The sequence below is a fragment of the Hylobates moloch genome, unplaced genomic scaffold (assembly GCF_009828535.3).
Source record: "Hylobates moloch isolate HMO894 unplaced genomic scaffold, HMol_V3 SCAFFOLD_2, whole genome shotgun sequence".
NCBI lineage: Eukaryota > Metazoa > Chordata > Mammalia > Primates > Hylobatidae > Hylobates > Hylobates moloch.
In genome coordinates, this window is record NW_026652277.1 from 166,393,663 (window position 1) to 166,409,251 (window position 15,589).

General features: G+C 43.5%; 1 protein-coding gene across 1 annotated transcript in view; it reads left to right on the forward strand.

Moving 5' to 3' along the window:
• Positions 1-2,810, forward strand: part of GTF2H5 (general transcription factor IIH subunit 5) — a 31,481-nt gene extending 28,671 nt beyond the window's left edge. The window contains exon 4 of the mRNA XM_032161360.2: positions 2,588-2,810. Coding sequence (XP_032017251.2) covers positions 2,588-2,659 — 72 coding nt within the window. The 3' untranslated portion in view covers positions 2,660-2,810. The remainder of the gene's footprint in view (positions 1-2,587) is intronic.
• Positions 2,811-15,589: the final 12,779 nt, after the last annotated feature.

Consider the following 15,589-nt stretch of genomic DNA (forward strand, 5'->3'; position numbering starts at 1 on the left):
GAAAATGCATATTATGAAAAAATTATGCATAGATTTCAAAAATTTTTGCAACAAAATAAACTCAACATTATAACATGTCTGAACAGGATCTAGTTTGAGGCACTAAGAAGGATATCAATTTAAATAGAGCCCCTGTCAGAACAATATAAATTCTGCTAAAACTGAAGCAAGAACAAACATCAAATTTATGGCAAAGCTTAGGTGGAAGAATGGTGCAATCACTGATGCTTTGCAAAACGTTTATGGGAACAACGCCCCAAGGAAATCAGTTTACAAATGTCCTTTTAAGAAAGGACAAGACAGTGTTGAAGATGAAAGCTACAGCAGCAGACCGTACCACTTCGTGAGGAAAAAATTATCTCTTTCATGCCCTACTTGAAGAGGACCAATGATTAACAGCAGAAACGATAGCCAACACAATATGCTTCTCGGTTCAGCTTTTGTAAATCTGAAAAATTAAAAGTTGAGCACACTTTCCACTCAATGGGTACCAAAACCATCGAGCCCAGGTCAGCTGCAGACAGAAGCAGAGCTTTCGATGGAAATGGCAAACAAGTGAGATCAAGATCCTGAAGCATTTCTTCCAAGAATTGTAGCAAAAACAGACTTTTAAAACCTTGAATTCAGAGACAGGTGTAAAGACTGCTTGGTGATTTTGAAAGGACTGAGATCATTTCGGGAGAGATCATCTTCAGAAAATGACCAGATACAACAAGAATTTAACATGGCAGCCAAACCAACCCACTAACACACATTTAAATAAGATACCCAAATGCAGAAAGAAAAGCACAGTCGTCATGCAAAATATTCACTACTCATTCAAAAACTCTATAGTTGTCCAAGTCGTTATGCTCAAAATATCCAATGATATTTCTTTTGCTGAGCTGTAAAATAATTATTTTGCAAACATAAAAAAAAAGAATTGTAACAGAGAGAAACATGGCTTTACCAGTATGACCCTCAAGACAAAATACAAAACAATGGCTACCAAGAGGTGGAAGTGGCCCAGTCACAGCAAGAGCAGATTGATCAAGAGCAAAGGTCATGGTAACTAACAGTGTTTTGGATCCTCAAGTCATTTTGCTTGTTGACTTTTTGGAGGGCCAAATAAAGATATCATCTGCTTATTATGAGAGTGTTTCGAGAAAGCCAAGCTTAGCAGAGAAACGCCTGGGAAAGCTTCACCAGAGGGTCCTCCACCATGACAGTGCTCCTGCGCATTCCTCTCATAAAGCAAGGGCAGTTTAGCTAGAATTTCTATCAAAAATCATTATGTATCCATCTCCCAGTCCTGATTTGGCTCCTTCTGACTTCTTTTTGTTTCCCAATCTTAAAAAAAACCCTAAAGGGCACCTGTTTTTCTTCAGTTAATAAAAAAGACATGGTTAATTTCCCAGGACCCTCAGATCTTTAGGGATAGACTGAATGGCTGGTATCATTGCTTGAACTTAATGGAGCTTATGTTGAGAAATAAAAGAAATTATATTTTTATTTTTATCTTTTAATTCTATTTTTCCATGAACTTTTTGAAGTCCCCTCATATATAAAGCAGATCGTTATGAAATTGAGTTACCTTGAATCTAGAACAGCACAATGATAAAGGGGAAGATAGAAACACACACATATACGTTGTTTTCCCCACTGTCACAATGCCGTGCAGAAACCAACAGATGAAGGAGGAGAATTCCTAAAAACAGAGCATTGGGTAGCTAGTCCACCAGCGGTCTGATGCTTTCATTGATCTCAAAACTCTCTCTGAGCAGCTCTACCAGGAAAGTTGTCTGGAGGGTTAACATTTCTGAAACCATTCTTATCTTTGCCTTCGTTCTTGAATGATAATTAATCTCGAATGTTTGGATCACAATCCATTGAAAAACTAGGCTATTTTTTCATTGTCCTCAGACATTTACTGAGTCCAATTTGGACTTTATTTTTATTTATTTTTTTTTTTTGAGACAAGGTCTCGCTCTGTTGCTCAGGCTGAAGTGTAATAGCGCAAACTCGGCTCGCTGCAACCTCACAGGTTCAAGTGATTCTCGTGCTTCAGCCATCCCTACAGGCATGCGCCACCACACTTGGCTAATTTTGTATTTTTGGTAGAGACGGGGTTTCACCATGTTGGCCAGGCTGGTCTCGAACTCCCAACCTCAAGTGATCCGGCCTCCCAAAGTGGTGGGATTATAGGCGTGAGCCACCGCGCCCGGCCTGGACTTAACTTCTGAAGAACTCTTTCTGTTTAGATTGCAGGAGTGTTCTCTCAGCTCATCTCTTGCTTTCTTACCCAGCTGTTCTTTTTCTAGTTGGCCATCATTCTTCATCCCTCCCTCCCTTTCCTGCAGTTAATTATTTCTTTGAAATTTTAAAACTTCTTAATGTTGCCTGGAATACATGAGTCTTCCTGATCTCTTCAAACAGGGGGTTTGTTTTGTTTTGCTTTGAGGAGAATTCTTTTGACGTTTTTAAATAAGCTGTTACAACTTTAATACCTGTATTGTTTGTTTTCTTCAGAAATTTATTAATTCTCCATGATTAACACCTTTATGTTGTTATCTCATTATTTTCATTCCTTTTTAATTCTCTGTTTCAGGAATGCTTGTCAAATTCGTCACTAAAATTGATTTACTTTCTGGAAAACCTGTTTCTGCTGCTCCCAACATGATTTAATCTTGGCTACTAAGCTTTTGGTTACGTTGCACTCCCTTTAAAATTACTCCTTAAGTACAGTGTTCACTCTTTGGGTAATGTGTACAATAGAAGCCCAATCCCCACCTATACCCAATATATCCATGGGACAAGCATGTACATGCACCCCCTGAATCTAAAATAAAAATTTAAAAAAAACTATATCTGTCACAGCCTGTTGTTAGTTTTAATTGAAGTTCTCTTTTTATGAGCGATACACATTCATTGCAGGCAGATTGAAAAAGGGAAACAAAAGAAAATACAACTCAACCATAATCCCACCACTCAGGAGTAGCCACAATTAAAATGTTAATAACAGGCTGGGTATGATGGCTCACACCTGTAATCCTAGCACTTTGGGAGGCCAAGGCAGGAGGTTCCCTTGAGCTTAAGAGTTCCAGAACAGCTTGGGTAACATAGACCTTGTCTCTACTAAAAAATCAAAAAAATTAGGCCAGGCGTGGTGTCTCACACCTGTAATCCCAGAACTTTGGGAGGCCAAGGCGGGTGGATACTTGAGGCCAGAAGTTCGAAACCCACCTGACCAACATTGCGAAACCCCATCTCTACTAAAAATACAAAAGTTAGCCAGATGTAGTGGTGTGCACACACAGCTACTGGGGAAGCTGAGGCATGAGAATCTCTTGAACCCAGGAGGCAGAGGTTGCAGTGAGCTAAGATGGCACCACTGCACTCCACCCTGGATGACAGAGCATGACTCTGCCTCAAAAAAAAAAAAAAAAAGACCGGCATGATGATGCATGCCTGTAGTCCCAGCTACTGGGGCTGGGGGAGGTGCTGAGGCAAGAGGATCGCTTGAGCCCGAGAGGTCAAGGCTGTAGTGAGCCGTGATGGCACCACTGCACTTCAGCCTGGGCAACAAAGTGAGACCCTGTGTCAAAAATAAAACTTTTTTTTTTAGATAGAGTCTTGCTGTCTCCCAGGCTGGAGTGCAGTGAGCAGAGATCACGCCACTGCACTCCAACCTGGGCAACAGAGCGAGACTCTGTCTCAAAAAAAAAAAAAGAGTTCTACTCCCCATCCCAATGAGATCACACCTTTGACACTTGCCTTTTCACTTAATTTTTCATGATCCTTTATTAAAAACCTGAAGCAGGATTTCTATTTCAGAGGGAAGTTTTTTTTCTGATTTTAGATGGGGAGCTTTCTAAAAATGTTGATGCCTGGCCTCAGCCCCCAGTCATTCAAATTTAGTTGTTCTGGGATATGACCCAAGCGTCAGCATCTTTAAAAGGCCTGCCTGGTGCTTCTGCTGTGCAGTCTGAGCTGAGAACTCCTGGGCCAGTGTGTGCACAATGGAGACTTTGGGTAGGAGGTTTTGTTTTTGGGTTTCGTTTGGTTTCCAGTAGGCTACTCTACCAGCACAGCTGTTTCCTTTTACTGCCAAGGAAATGCTGAGTCTGCCCAGCAAGGAACCAGCTTTTGTTAAAATTCACTAATTAGATAACTGATTCCCCAAGTCGTTGCAGGATCTTATTTACTGACAGTAGCTAGCTTGAGTTGGATTCTTTGGTTAGACGGAGGAAAGTAATTGCAGCACTCATAATTGGTTAAGTTTAAAAAAAATAAATAAATAAATAAATTCACTAAGATATTTTAGTCATGTTTATTTACTGTTTACCGTGCTTTTGTGTGTGTGTGTGAAACAAATTCTTAAGCTATGTCAGCATATCCTTTCTCAGAGTCTTTCAGAGGTAGATGTCTAATTCAGTATTAACTGGTTTACCTAGCTCTCATCACGCCTCTGGCTCCCTCAAGCCCTCAGTAACATCTGCACTTACATAAGGTCTTTGGATGTGTGACTTATATTTTATTAAATTAAGGACAGAAGTTGAGTTTGACACACATAAACAGGGAGAGCAGAGGCAGGACTATGAGAGATATACAGACACAACTAATTTAGTGACATGAAGAATTCACAGAAATCTTTGGAAGCTTTTGAACTTCTGTGTAGACATGGAATGGAAGGGTTAGTCTTATGTCAGTCTTATCAAACACATTAAATTGGCCAGGCACGGTGGCTCACGCCTGTAATCCCAGCACTTTGGGAGGCCAAGGCGGGTGGATCATGAGGTCAGGGGTTCGAGACCAGCCTGACCAATATGGTGAAACCGTGTCTCTACTAAAAATACAAAAAAAGCTGGGCGTGGTGGCAGGCGCCTGTAATCCCAGCTACTCAGGAGGCTGAGGCAGGAGAACTGCTTGAACCCAGGAGGCGGAGGTTGCAGTGAGCCGAGATCATGCCACTGCACTCCAGCCTGGGCAACAGAGCAAGACTCTGTCTCAAAAAAAAGAAAAAAACACACATTAAATCAGGTGCTATTTGCAGCTGTAGTTTGTAACTATTGCACTTTGGATATGGTAGTAGAAGCTACCATGTCTAAAAGTAAATATTCTATGAGTGTTTAAACCTCTAACTATGACTATACTAGGCAATCGGTCCAAAAGCCGCTCTGAAAATTTTCCAGCATAAAGTTGTTATGGTCTTGACTGAGGCAGATATGCCATTGAGGGCTTCCTAGTCTATATCAGTGCTTTTCAACCTTAAAGTACCTACAAATCATCTGGAAGTCCTTAGAATGCAGATTCCGATTGAGTGGGTGTGGGCTGGGGCCTGAGATTCTGCATTTCTAGAAGGCTTCCAGGGGATGGCAGTGCTGCTGTCTGGCAGGTCACATTTTGAGTAGCTAAGCTCAAACACCCAAAGTGATGGTGTCATAGAGAAATAGAAGTTAAAGAAAAATGTTTAGGCCAGACGCAGTGGCTCAACCCTGTAATCCCAGCACTTTGGGAGGCCAAGGCAGGGGATCACCTGAGCTCAGGAGTTCAAGATCAGCCTGGGCAACATGGCGAAACCCCATCTCTACTAAAAATACAAAAAATTAGCCAGGCGTTGTGGTGCGTGCTTGTAATCCCAGTTACTCAGGAGGCTGAGACAGGAGAATCGCCTGAATCTGGGAGGCGGAGGCTGCAGTGAGCCGAGATCATGCCACTGCACTCCAGCCTGGGTAACAGAGTGAGACTCTGTCTCCAAAAAACAAAAAAAAAGAAAAAGAAAAATGTTTAATGAGGCAGAGACCATGACCATGTGGATAGATAATATTCCATATGTGTTATATGTATTTGTCTCCCAAAGTTTTAAGTGGAACAAAATTGACAGCAGATTCCCTTTAAAAGATAAAGATTCATTATCATCAATATCTTTCTCCTCATGATGATTAAGTATTTGGTTGTCACGTTTCTTGAACTGATTGCTTTATGGCATATATACTGTCTCCCTCCCCAAACCCAAAACCGTTTTTTTGAAAGGGATAATAGGTATTGCACAAATACACCAATTGATCTATCAATTGTTGATTGTTAGTTAAGAAGAAAAGATATACAATAAATTTTCTTGGCAGGCTTGTTCCTGCAAGTCTCCAGAAATTATTAAAATCTTCAGGTCACAAAAACTTAAATTTAATCTCCGAATTTAATTTAATCCCAAGTACTTGGCAAAGTTAACTGTCCTTAATAACAAATATTCACACCAGATATTTTAGAACTTTGTACTTGATAAAATGTTCTAGGCCGGGCACGGTGGTTTGCGCCTGTAATCCCAGCACTGTGGGAGGCTGAGGTGGGCAGATCACCTGAGGTCAGGAGTTCAAGACCAGCCTGGGCAACGTGGCGAAACTCCATCTCTACTAAAAATACAAAAATTAGCCGGGCGTGGTGGCAAGCGCCTGTAACCCAGCTACTTGGGAGGCTGAGGCAGGAGAATCGCTTAAACCAGGGAGGCAGACGTTGTGGTGAGCCGATATTGCACCACTGCACTTCAGCCTGGGTGACACAGTAAGACTCTGTCTCAGTAAATAAATAAATAAACATTCTAATACTTCACAAGTAGTACTGTTTTAGGAGATATACTCTCTCTCTGCTAAATTGATATTAATATATTGGGTTAAATTTCTGTATTGGAAATTCTAAAATGAACATAAAATATTGGCAGGAGCCAGAAAGGAACATTACTGAATGACAATTAAGCAGGCACAGCCGAAAATATTAATCAACACAGCAAGAAAGACAGGCATAGGATTTGAAACGTGATGACCTGAGCAGTTCACATTTTCTGAATCGTATCCTCAGGAGGAATTAATGCAGAGGGAGTAATCTGAGGAAGAGTAATGAGAAGGAAATATGACTGCTTTGTAGATTGTAATGATTTCTGTTTCCTTAAAACCTAGATTCAGTCCAATGGGGTACTTAACAGAGCTCATAAGAAAAGTAGAAGTTTATTCTGCTTGGTGATTCTTTTTCTGCCATCCCAAAATCATAGAGTATGTTATTTGCTCATGTGACACTTCCGTTTGGGAAGAACAAAAGCAGCTGAACACACTAACTCTTCAAACAAGTTATTAAAAAATGATATTAGTTCTAACAGCTGATCTTGAGATCTACACGTTGCCAGGTGGCCAAGCCCTGTGGAAGGGATTCCAAATGCACCAGAAGTTAGCCGGGTGAGGTGATGTTGAAATCATTTTGCCTTAAAGGCGGGGAGGGCCAGGTCTCTCTCTTGGGTCTCCAGGAGAACAGCTGTCCATAGGAAGCCTCAGCACTCCCAAAGCCCGCAAACTCCATGGCCTCAAGTGATGATCAAAGGTCTTCCCCGTCCCCTCTGCATCTTCCTCTCTTCTTATGAAGCCAAGAGCCTCAGAATCGCCACAGTTGAGGCTTCTTCCCTGGAAAGCCAAATTTTGGGCTGCCAGGCTAGAGTGTTCTAGAACGTCCCTACGGAGGAGCAGTGACCCCGTGAAGGAAGTACCCTTTTCTTCCACTAACCAGGTTTCTCTGGGGAGCCCCCAACTTCTTTTCTGCCACTGCCAGAGGAGTCTGGAGGCTCCAGAGACCTGAGAAACCAAGAGGGTTTCCAGACCAGCAGCACTGGCCCCAACCTGGAAGCGCATTCCTAACTTAACTGAATCAGAATCTGCATCTTACCGGGTTTCCCAGAGGAGTCTGATGCACATTAAATTTGGCCATGAGGGAGCCACTGTGGGTTAAGGGGGAGGATTTGAAAGCTGACTCCAGGAACCACAGAAATGGCAAGTTAAGGCGTCAGATGAGGGTCTCCCCGGCACTCATTATCTAGCTGTCAATCCACCTAGTGCCTCACAAACACTGACCTAAAACTCCTTTCTACTTCCACCCCCATTCCGGGGAGAAACTTGGGGATTAAAGACAAGGTCTGGCATTAATGTGAAGAAGATTTAGGATGCCAACCAGGGGCAAATGCGCCTTTAGCAAAATAAAGCCAGGCTCATTACTTCACAAGAAATAGGGCCAAAGTTACATTAGTAAAAGCAATATAAATTCCAAGATGCCCCACCTTACTGAGGGGAAGCACCCACCTGCCACATACAGTGTCTTTGTGTGACTTAGAAAAAGGTGACAGAAGCCGGCTTTGCTACTGGACAGCACGTTTAGGTGAAGGAAGAGGTGCCCCTCTTCCACATGGTTCCAGCCCCCATGCACCCTGTAAGCAGGATACCTTGGGTACAGCCCTAAGCTGTAACCTGGAAACCCACGGAACAAAAAAAACATGTGACCGGAGAGCAGGGTGGCCAATTCCTGTGCACCAGGTCACTCAGGGCCCTCCAGCTATGTCAGTCAAGAAAACAGCGTCATCTGCTGGTCTTATCCAGCATAGTAACAGAATTTATTCGAATCTTTTGACAATGCCCGCTTCTTATTTTTAAATGTTGATTTTCTCCTTACAAAAAGAATATCATCATATTACAGAAAAATAAGAAAAACATCAGCCACAACCTCACTACCCTAATCTAATGCAAATTAGCATTTTGGTGTATTTCCTCCAAATCTCCTCAGGTGAGCGCTGCTGCTCTGTGGACATCTCCTGGCCCAGTGACACATTCCAGGCCCTGCGTGTGGAGAAGATGAGCACATTCTAGAAACTCATGTCAGAACTGGCCTTCAGTCCGCCTGCACAGTGATGTGGACTCTCCCTCCTGGTTCCCATCCCTTCCCCCTGCAGCTGTCTTCCCGTTGTCCCTGATCTTGAGTTTGGTGATCTGTTAGTCAGCACCTTAGGCCCCCTCCTGACTTGTGATGCCCACTCCTTCTTCCCCACCTCCTAGTTGCCAATTTGCTTGCTCCTCCATAGCCCAGGGCCTCTTTAGGCAGTTGGCCTGGGGAAAGCTCCCACTTGGCTCAGTCCAGAGCCCAGCTAACTATGAACTCTACTTTGACCAAATGGTATAGTCCAGAACCATTTCCTTCCTGCCTTGAACCCAGCGGATGGAATTTGGGTCCTTTTCCTATATGCATATATCATCTTACTTGATTGCTGTCTGCCTTGACCCTATGCCTTAAGTCATTTCAGCTATAGGGCCTCCCGAGATCAACAGAGTTCATAGCAAGTGCCCAAACCCTCCTGTTTGTACTCATTTGGCCTTTAATGCACCACCAATCCTCCTTCGAAAAATCTTATTGTGGGCCGGGCGTGGTGGCTCACGCCTGTAATCCCAGCACTTTGGGAGGCCGAGGCGGGCAGAACACGAGGTCAGGAGATGGAGACCATCCTGGCTAACACAGTGAAACCCTGTCTCTACTAAAAATACAAAAAAATTAGCCGGGTCTGGTGGCGGGCGCCTGTAGTCCCAGCTCCTCGGGAGGCCGAGGGGGGAGAATGGCATGAACCCAGGAGGCGGAGCTTGCAGTGAGCCGAGATCGCGCCACTGCACTCCAGCCTGGGTTACCGAGTGAGACTCCATCAAAAAAAAAAAAAAAAAAAAAAAAAGAAAAAAGAAAAATCTTATTGTGGCTTTTTGAATATTAAAAAAATCTTCAAACAAGTTTTTAAAATATCATATTAGTTCTAACAGCTGATCTTGAGATCCACACATTGCCAGATGGACAAGCCCTGCAGAAGGGATTCCAAATGCACAAGAAGTTAGCCAGCTGAGACTATTTTGAACCTGAGTAACCCGAGTTGTGCCTAGTTTCTCTGACTTCTGACTTTCTGCTCTGGAAGGGTTTCTTTTCTTTTCTTTTCTTTTTTTTGAGATGGTGAGACGGAGTCTTGCTCTGTTGCCCAGGCTGGAGTGCAATGGCGCCATCTCAGCTCACTGCAACCTCCGCCTCCCAGGTTCAAGCAGTTCTTGTGCCTCAGCCTCCCAAGTAGCTGGGATTACAGGCACCCGCCACCATGCCCAGCTAATTTTTTTCTATTTTAGTAGAGATGAGATTTCACCATGTTGGCCAGGCTGGTCTCAAACTCCTGACCTCCAGTGATCCTCCTGCCTCAGCCTCCCAAAGTGCTGGGATTATGGGCGTGAACCACCACACCCGGTCTAGAAGGGTTTTGATTTGGATTCAAGTTAGTCAAGTTCCTTGCTCTGTCTGCCCTTGACAATTCCCAAAGCCGACCTCATCTCAGCAAAGTCCTGAGGCAATCCTAGAGGAGCATTTGCAATCGAGTAAGCATGCAAATGTGTGTCCTATGGTGTAAAATAAGATGTTTTCCATGTTGCCCAATAATTCTTTAAAATCAAATTTAATAACTGTGACGTATCTTTGTAACATGTCATAATTTGCTTAGCCATTTCCCAATTGCTGGAATTGAGGTGGTTTCCAATATTTTGAATACCTAACTAATACAGTGATGAATAACTTGTACCAAAAATTTTGAATTATTTTCTTAAGAAACATTCCTAGATGTAGAGTCACTGGTTTACAGAATTTCAATATTTTTGTGGTCTTTGGTATATGTTTCTCAAATTGCTCTCCAAAATGATGGTACCAGCTGAAAATGCCACCAGCGATGTCTAGGCGTACTGGTTTCACAGTACATTGCTCAGAATGTCTTCTTTCATCCTTCAACAAACAGGGTCTGGTGAGATGAAAACAAAATTCTTGCTGCTGCAGAGCTCAGATTCCAGTGCAGGAAAGAGACAACAAGATGGAAAATACCATCACGTAAGTACTTATCAGATGCTATATGAGACAGGTGGGAACATCTAATGCTGCCTGAAACTTCACAGAGGAGATGACATTCATACTGAAATTGAAAGAATGAGTGATTGACCAGGCAACAGGAAAAGAGACGGCTTTCAAGCAGAGACAACAACACGGGCAAAACCAAACAATGTAGGTGAATAGCACGTCATGTTCCAAGAACGGCAAAAAAGCTGTTCAGTTAGGCTTGCAGACAAATAGGGTGTGTCTGGGAGAAGGGCAGGAGAGGAGATCCTGTAGGAGTTTGTATTTTTATGACAAAATGTCTGAATTTCATCCTGTAGGCAATGGGAAGCCACAGAAGCATTTTAAGCAAAATAATTTCATGATTTGCCTTCATTTACCCCTGATTATAGATTCCGATATAGATTTGTTTCTGGTATCTTTTTATAAAGGCAAAAAGCCATTGGCAGGAGTATGAAGAATGAATGGAGTGGAAGTGGACCAGAAGCAGAGCTCAGTAAGAAGTTGTCTCTGCCGGGTACTCTGAATATGAGTCATTTATCAGATATACGTATTGCAAATATTTTTCCTAATCTGTGGCTTAAGTTTTTTAAAATGGTATCTACTGATTAGAAGAAATGTTAGCCTTTATATTCAACATGGAGTTGGTGAGGCTGGTCTCGAACTCCTGAACTCAGGAGATGATCCGCCCTCCTCAGCTTCTCAGAGTGCCGGGATTACAGGCATGAGCTACTGCGCCCAGCCTTTCGTGGTTTTTTTTTTTTTTTTTTTTTTTGAGACAGAGTTTCGCTCCGTCGCCCAGGCTAGAGTGCAGTGGCACGATCTCAGCTCACTGCAAGCTCCGTCTCCCGGGTTCATGACATTCTCCTGCCTCATCCTCCCAGAGTAGCTGGGACTACAGGCACCTGCAACCGTGCCCAGCTAATTTTTTGTGTTTTTAGTAGAGGCGGGATTTCGCCGTGTTAGCCAGGATGGTCTCGATCTCCTGACCTCATGATCCACCCACCTCGGCCTCCCAAAGTGCTGGGATTACAGGCCTGAGCCACCGTGCCCGGCCCAGCCTTTCGTTTTGTTTTGAGACAGAGTCTCGCTCTGTCACCCAGGCTGGAGTGCAGTGGCATGATCTCGGCTCACTGCAAAATCTGCCTCCCGGGTTCAAGCAGTGTGCCTCAGCCTCCCCGGTAGCTGGGATTACAGGCGCCTGCCAACACATCCCGCTAATTTTTGTATTTTTAGTAGAGTCAGGGTTTCATCATGTTGGCCAGCCTGGTCACAAACTCCTGACCTCAGGTGATCCGCCCACCTTGGCCTCTGGAAGTGTTGGGATTACAGGCATGAGCCACCATGCCCGACCCTGGAAAATAAAGTTTTAACAATATAATTTCCATAGCATTAAAAATATCACATACCTAGGAAATAAATCCACACACATCTGTTCAGTTGAGTTTTGACAAAAGAGCCAGGCCAAGACCATAAGGAAAGGAAAATCTTAAACAGATGTTTGCCTCTCTTTAATATTAAGTTGTGATGGACCCCTGACTTCATGGGAGAGAATATTGTAGAGTATCTTTAACAGCACTGAGATAGGCATAACTATAAAATTAAAAATTAATAAGCTGAATATAAAGGCTAACATTTCTTCTAATCAGTAGATACCATTTTAAAAAACTCAAGCCACAGATTAGGAAAAATATTTGCAATATGTATATCTGATAAATGACTCATATTCAGAGTATGAAGTACTCCACGAATCAACAAAAAGTCAATTCAAATTTTAAAATGAGCAAAAACCAAAACAAAAATAATAAAATGACCAAGAGACTTCATCATTTAACAAGATTTAACAACATTCAACAAGAGAAAATATTCACATGGCCAAACAGTATGTAAAATGTTGCTCAACATCATTAGAGAAATCCAAGTTAAAATCACAATGCATTCCATTTTACACTGGCTGGAATGGCTGAAAGCAAAAAGACTGACAGTGCCCATTGTTGAGGTGGATGTGGCACAGCTGGGACTCATACATTGCTGGTTGTGTGAAGTGGTGCATCCACTTTGGAGAGCTATTTGACTGTCCTTTTTTTTTTTGAGACGGAGTCTAGCTCTGTTGCTCAGGCTGGAGTGCAGTGGCGCGATCTCGGCTCACTGCAACCTTCACCTCCTGGGTTCAAGCGATTCTCCTGCCTCAGCCTCCTGAGTAGCTGGGATTACAGGTGCCTGCCACCATGTCTAGCTAATTTTTGTATTTTTAGTAGAGACGGAGTTTCACTGTGTTGGCCAGGCTGGTCTCAAACTCCTGACCTCGTGATCCACCCGCCTCTACCTCCCAAAGTGCTGGGATTACAAGCGTGAGCCCCTGCACCTGGCCTGACAGTTTTTATAAAGTTAAATGATCATCCATTCCATGGCCCAACCATTCCTCTCCTAGGTGTCACCTCAGGAGAAATGAAAACACATGTTGGCTGGGCATGGTGGCTCACGCCTGTAATCCTAGCACTTTGGGAGGCCAAGGTGGGTGGATCCCTTGAGCTCATGAGTTCGAGACCAGCCTGGGCAAAATGGTAAGACCCTGTCTACAAAAAAAAAAAAATACAAAAAAATTAACTGGGTATGGTGGTGTGCACCTATAATCCCAGCCACCTGGGGGGCTGAGACGGGAGGATTGCTTGAGCCCGGGAGGCTGAGGCTGCAGTGAGCCGAGACCATGCTACTGTACCCCAGCTTTTGCAACAGAGTGAGACCTGTCTCAAAAAAAAATTAAAAATTAAAAAGTCTACAAAGAACCTGTACAATAAGGTTCATGGCAGCATTATTCATAATAGCGAAAAACTAGCAGCATCTTAAACATCCATCGGCTGGGTGCAGTGGCTCACACCTGTAATCCCAGCACTTTGGGAGGCCAAGGCAGGTGGATCACCTGATGTCAGGAGTTCGAGAACACGTGGTGGCAGGCACCTGTAGTCCCAGCTACTCAGGAGGCTGAAACGGGAGAATTGCTTGTACTCGTGAGGTGGAGGTTGCAGTGAGTTGAAATTGCGCCACTGCGCTCCAGCCTGGGCGACAGAGTGAGACTCCATCTCAAGGAAAAAAAAAAAAAAGTCCATCAACAGAAGAATTGCAGAAGCAAATATGCAAATTGCAGAAGCAAATTCAATAAGTTGAATTAACACATGGATGCATATCAAAAACATTATAGTGAGGCCAGGCGCGGTGGCTCACGCCTGTAATCCCAGCACTCTGGGAGGCTGAGGTGGGCGGATCACGAGGTCAGGAGATAGAGACCATCCTGGCTAACACGGTGAAACCTTGTGTCTACTAAAAATACAAAAAATTGGCCAGGCATGGTGGCAGGCGCCTGTAGTCCCAGCTACTCGGGAGGCTGAGGCAGGAGAATGGCGTGAACCCGGGGAGGCGGAGCTCGCAGTGAGCCGAGATGGCGCCACTGCACTCCAGCCTGGGCGACAGAGCAAGACTCTGTCTCGGAAAAAAAAAAAAAAAAAAAATTATAGTGAGAAAGCGAAGCCAGATACAAAAGAATACATATTGTATAATTCGTATGAAGTCAAGAAACAGACAAGAGTAATTTATGGTAATTGAAATTAGAACTGTAGTGTTCAGAAGTGGGGGTGCAGGGAAAGGGGTGAGGTTTGATTGTAACAGAGCAACTTCCAAAATTGGTGGGAATAAACTATTTCTTATTGTGGGTGGTGTTTGCACACATGGATACATTTGTGAAACTCATTCAACTAAACACTTAAGTTTTGTTCATTTTATTGTATGTTAATTATATCTCAGTAACAACAACAAAAGCTACTTTAAAAGATAATCTTGACATCATTGACTCAACACTTTAGAATGTGTTCAATACATACGGTGACACTTTTTGGTTACTCCAAGTTGTGACAGCATAACCTGTGATTAGGAGCACTGGGGTCTAGAGTCAGACGGCCTTGGCTTAAATTCTGAGTCTGTCATTTACCAGCTGTGTGACATTGGGCAAGTTTTTAAAATACTTCCGTTTCTGTATCTCACTTTCTCACTTTGAAATGAAGATTAGCAGTACCTCCTTTATATGGTTGTTGTAAGGATCAAGTGAACAGTTATATTTAAACACTTAGAATAGTACTAGGCAGGTCATAAGCCCTATGTAAATGTTGTACCAAATCTCAATGTACAGATCAATTATAAGGTAAATGGAAGAGGTGATATGCATATTTTTTTTTTTGAGACGGAGTCTTGCTCTTTCGCCCAGGCCAGACTGCAGTGGCACTATCTCGGCTCACTGCAAGCCCTGCCTCCTGGGTTCATGCCATTCTCCTGCCTCAGCCTCCTGAGTAGCTGGGACTACAGGCGCCTGCCACCGCGCCCGGCTAATTTTTTCTATTTTTAGTAGAGACAGGGTTTCACCATGTTAGCCAGGATGGTCTCGATCTCCTGACCTCGTGATCCGCCCGCCTCGGCCTCCCAAAGTGCTGGGATTACAAGCGTGAGCCACCGCGCCCGGCCGTTGTGATATGCATTTTTTAAAAATCAGCAGTTAATGTGAAATCTTTTCCCTGCCACAAAGAAGGAATTTGTGGTGTAGTGAGTCTGCAACACTGCGTTACATGTATTAAAATTTTGAATCGTGATGCAGGCTGATATGACATGGTACCGAATGCGTTATTCCAGTAGGAGGAGCTCTGAGCAAGAGTTTAAAAGCACAGACACAGAGCCCAGCGCGCCTGCAGTCTCAGCTACTTGGGCGGCTGAAGTGGGAGGATAGCTTCAGCCCAGCACTTCGAGGCTGTAAGGCACAACGAATAACCACTGCTCTAGCCTGGGCAACATAGTGAGACTCTGTCTCAGAAAAAAAAAAAAAAAAAAGCATCGATAAGGTCCCTGGGGGATTCAGACCTTCCAC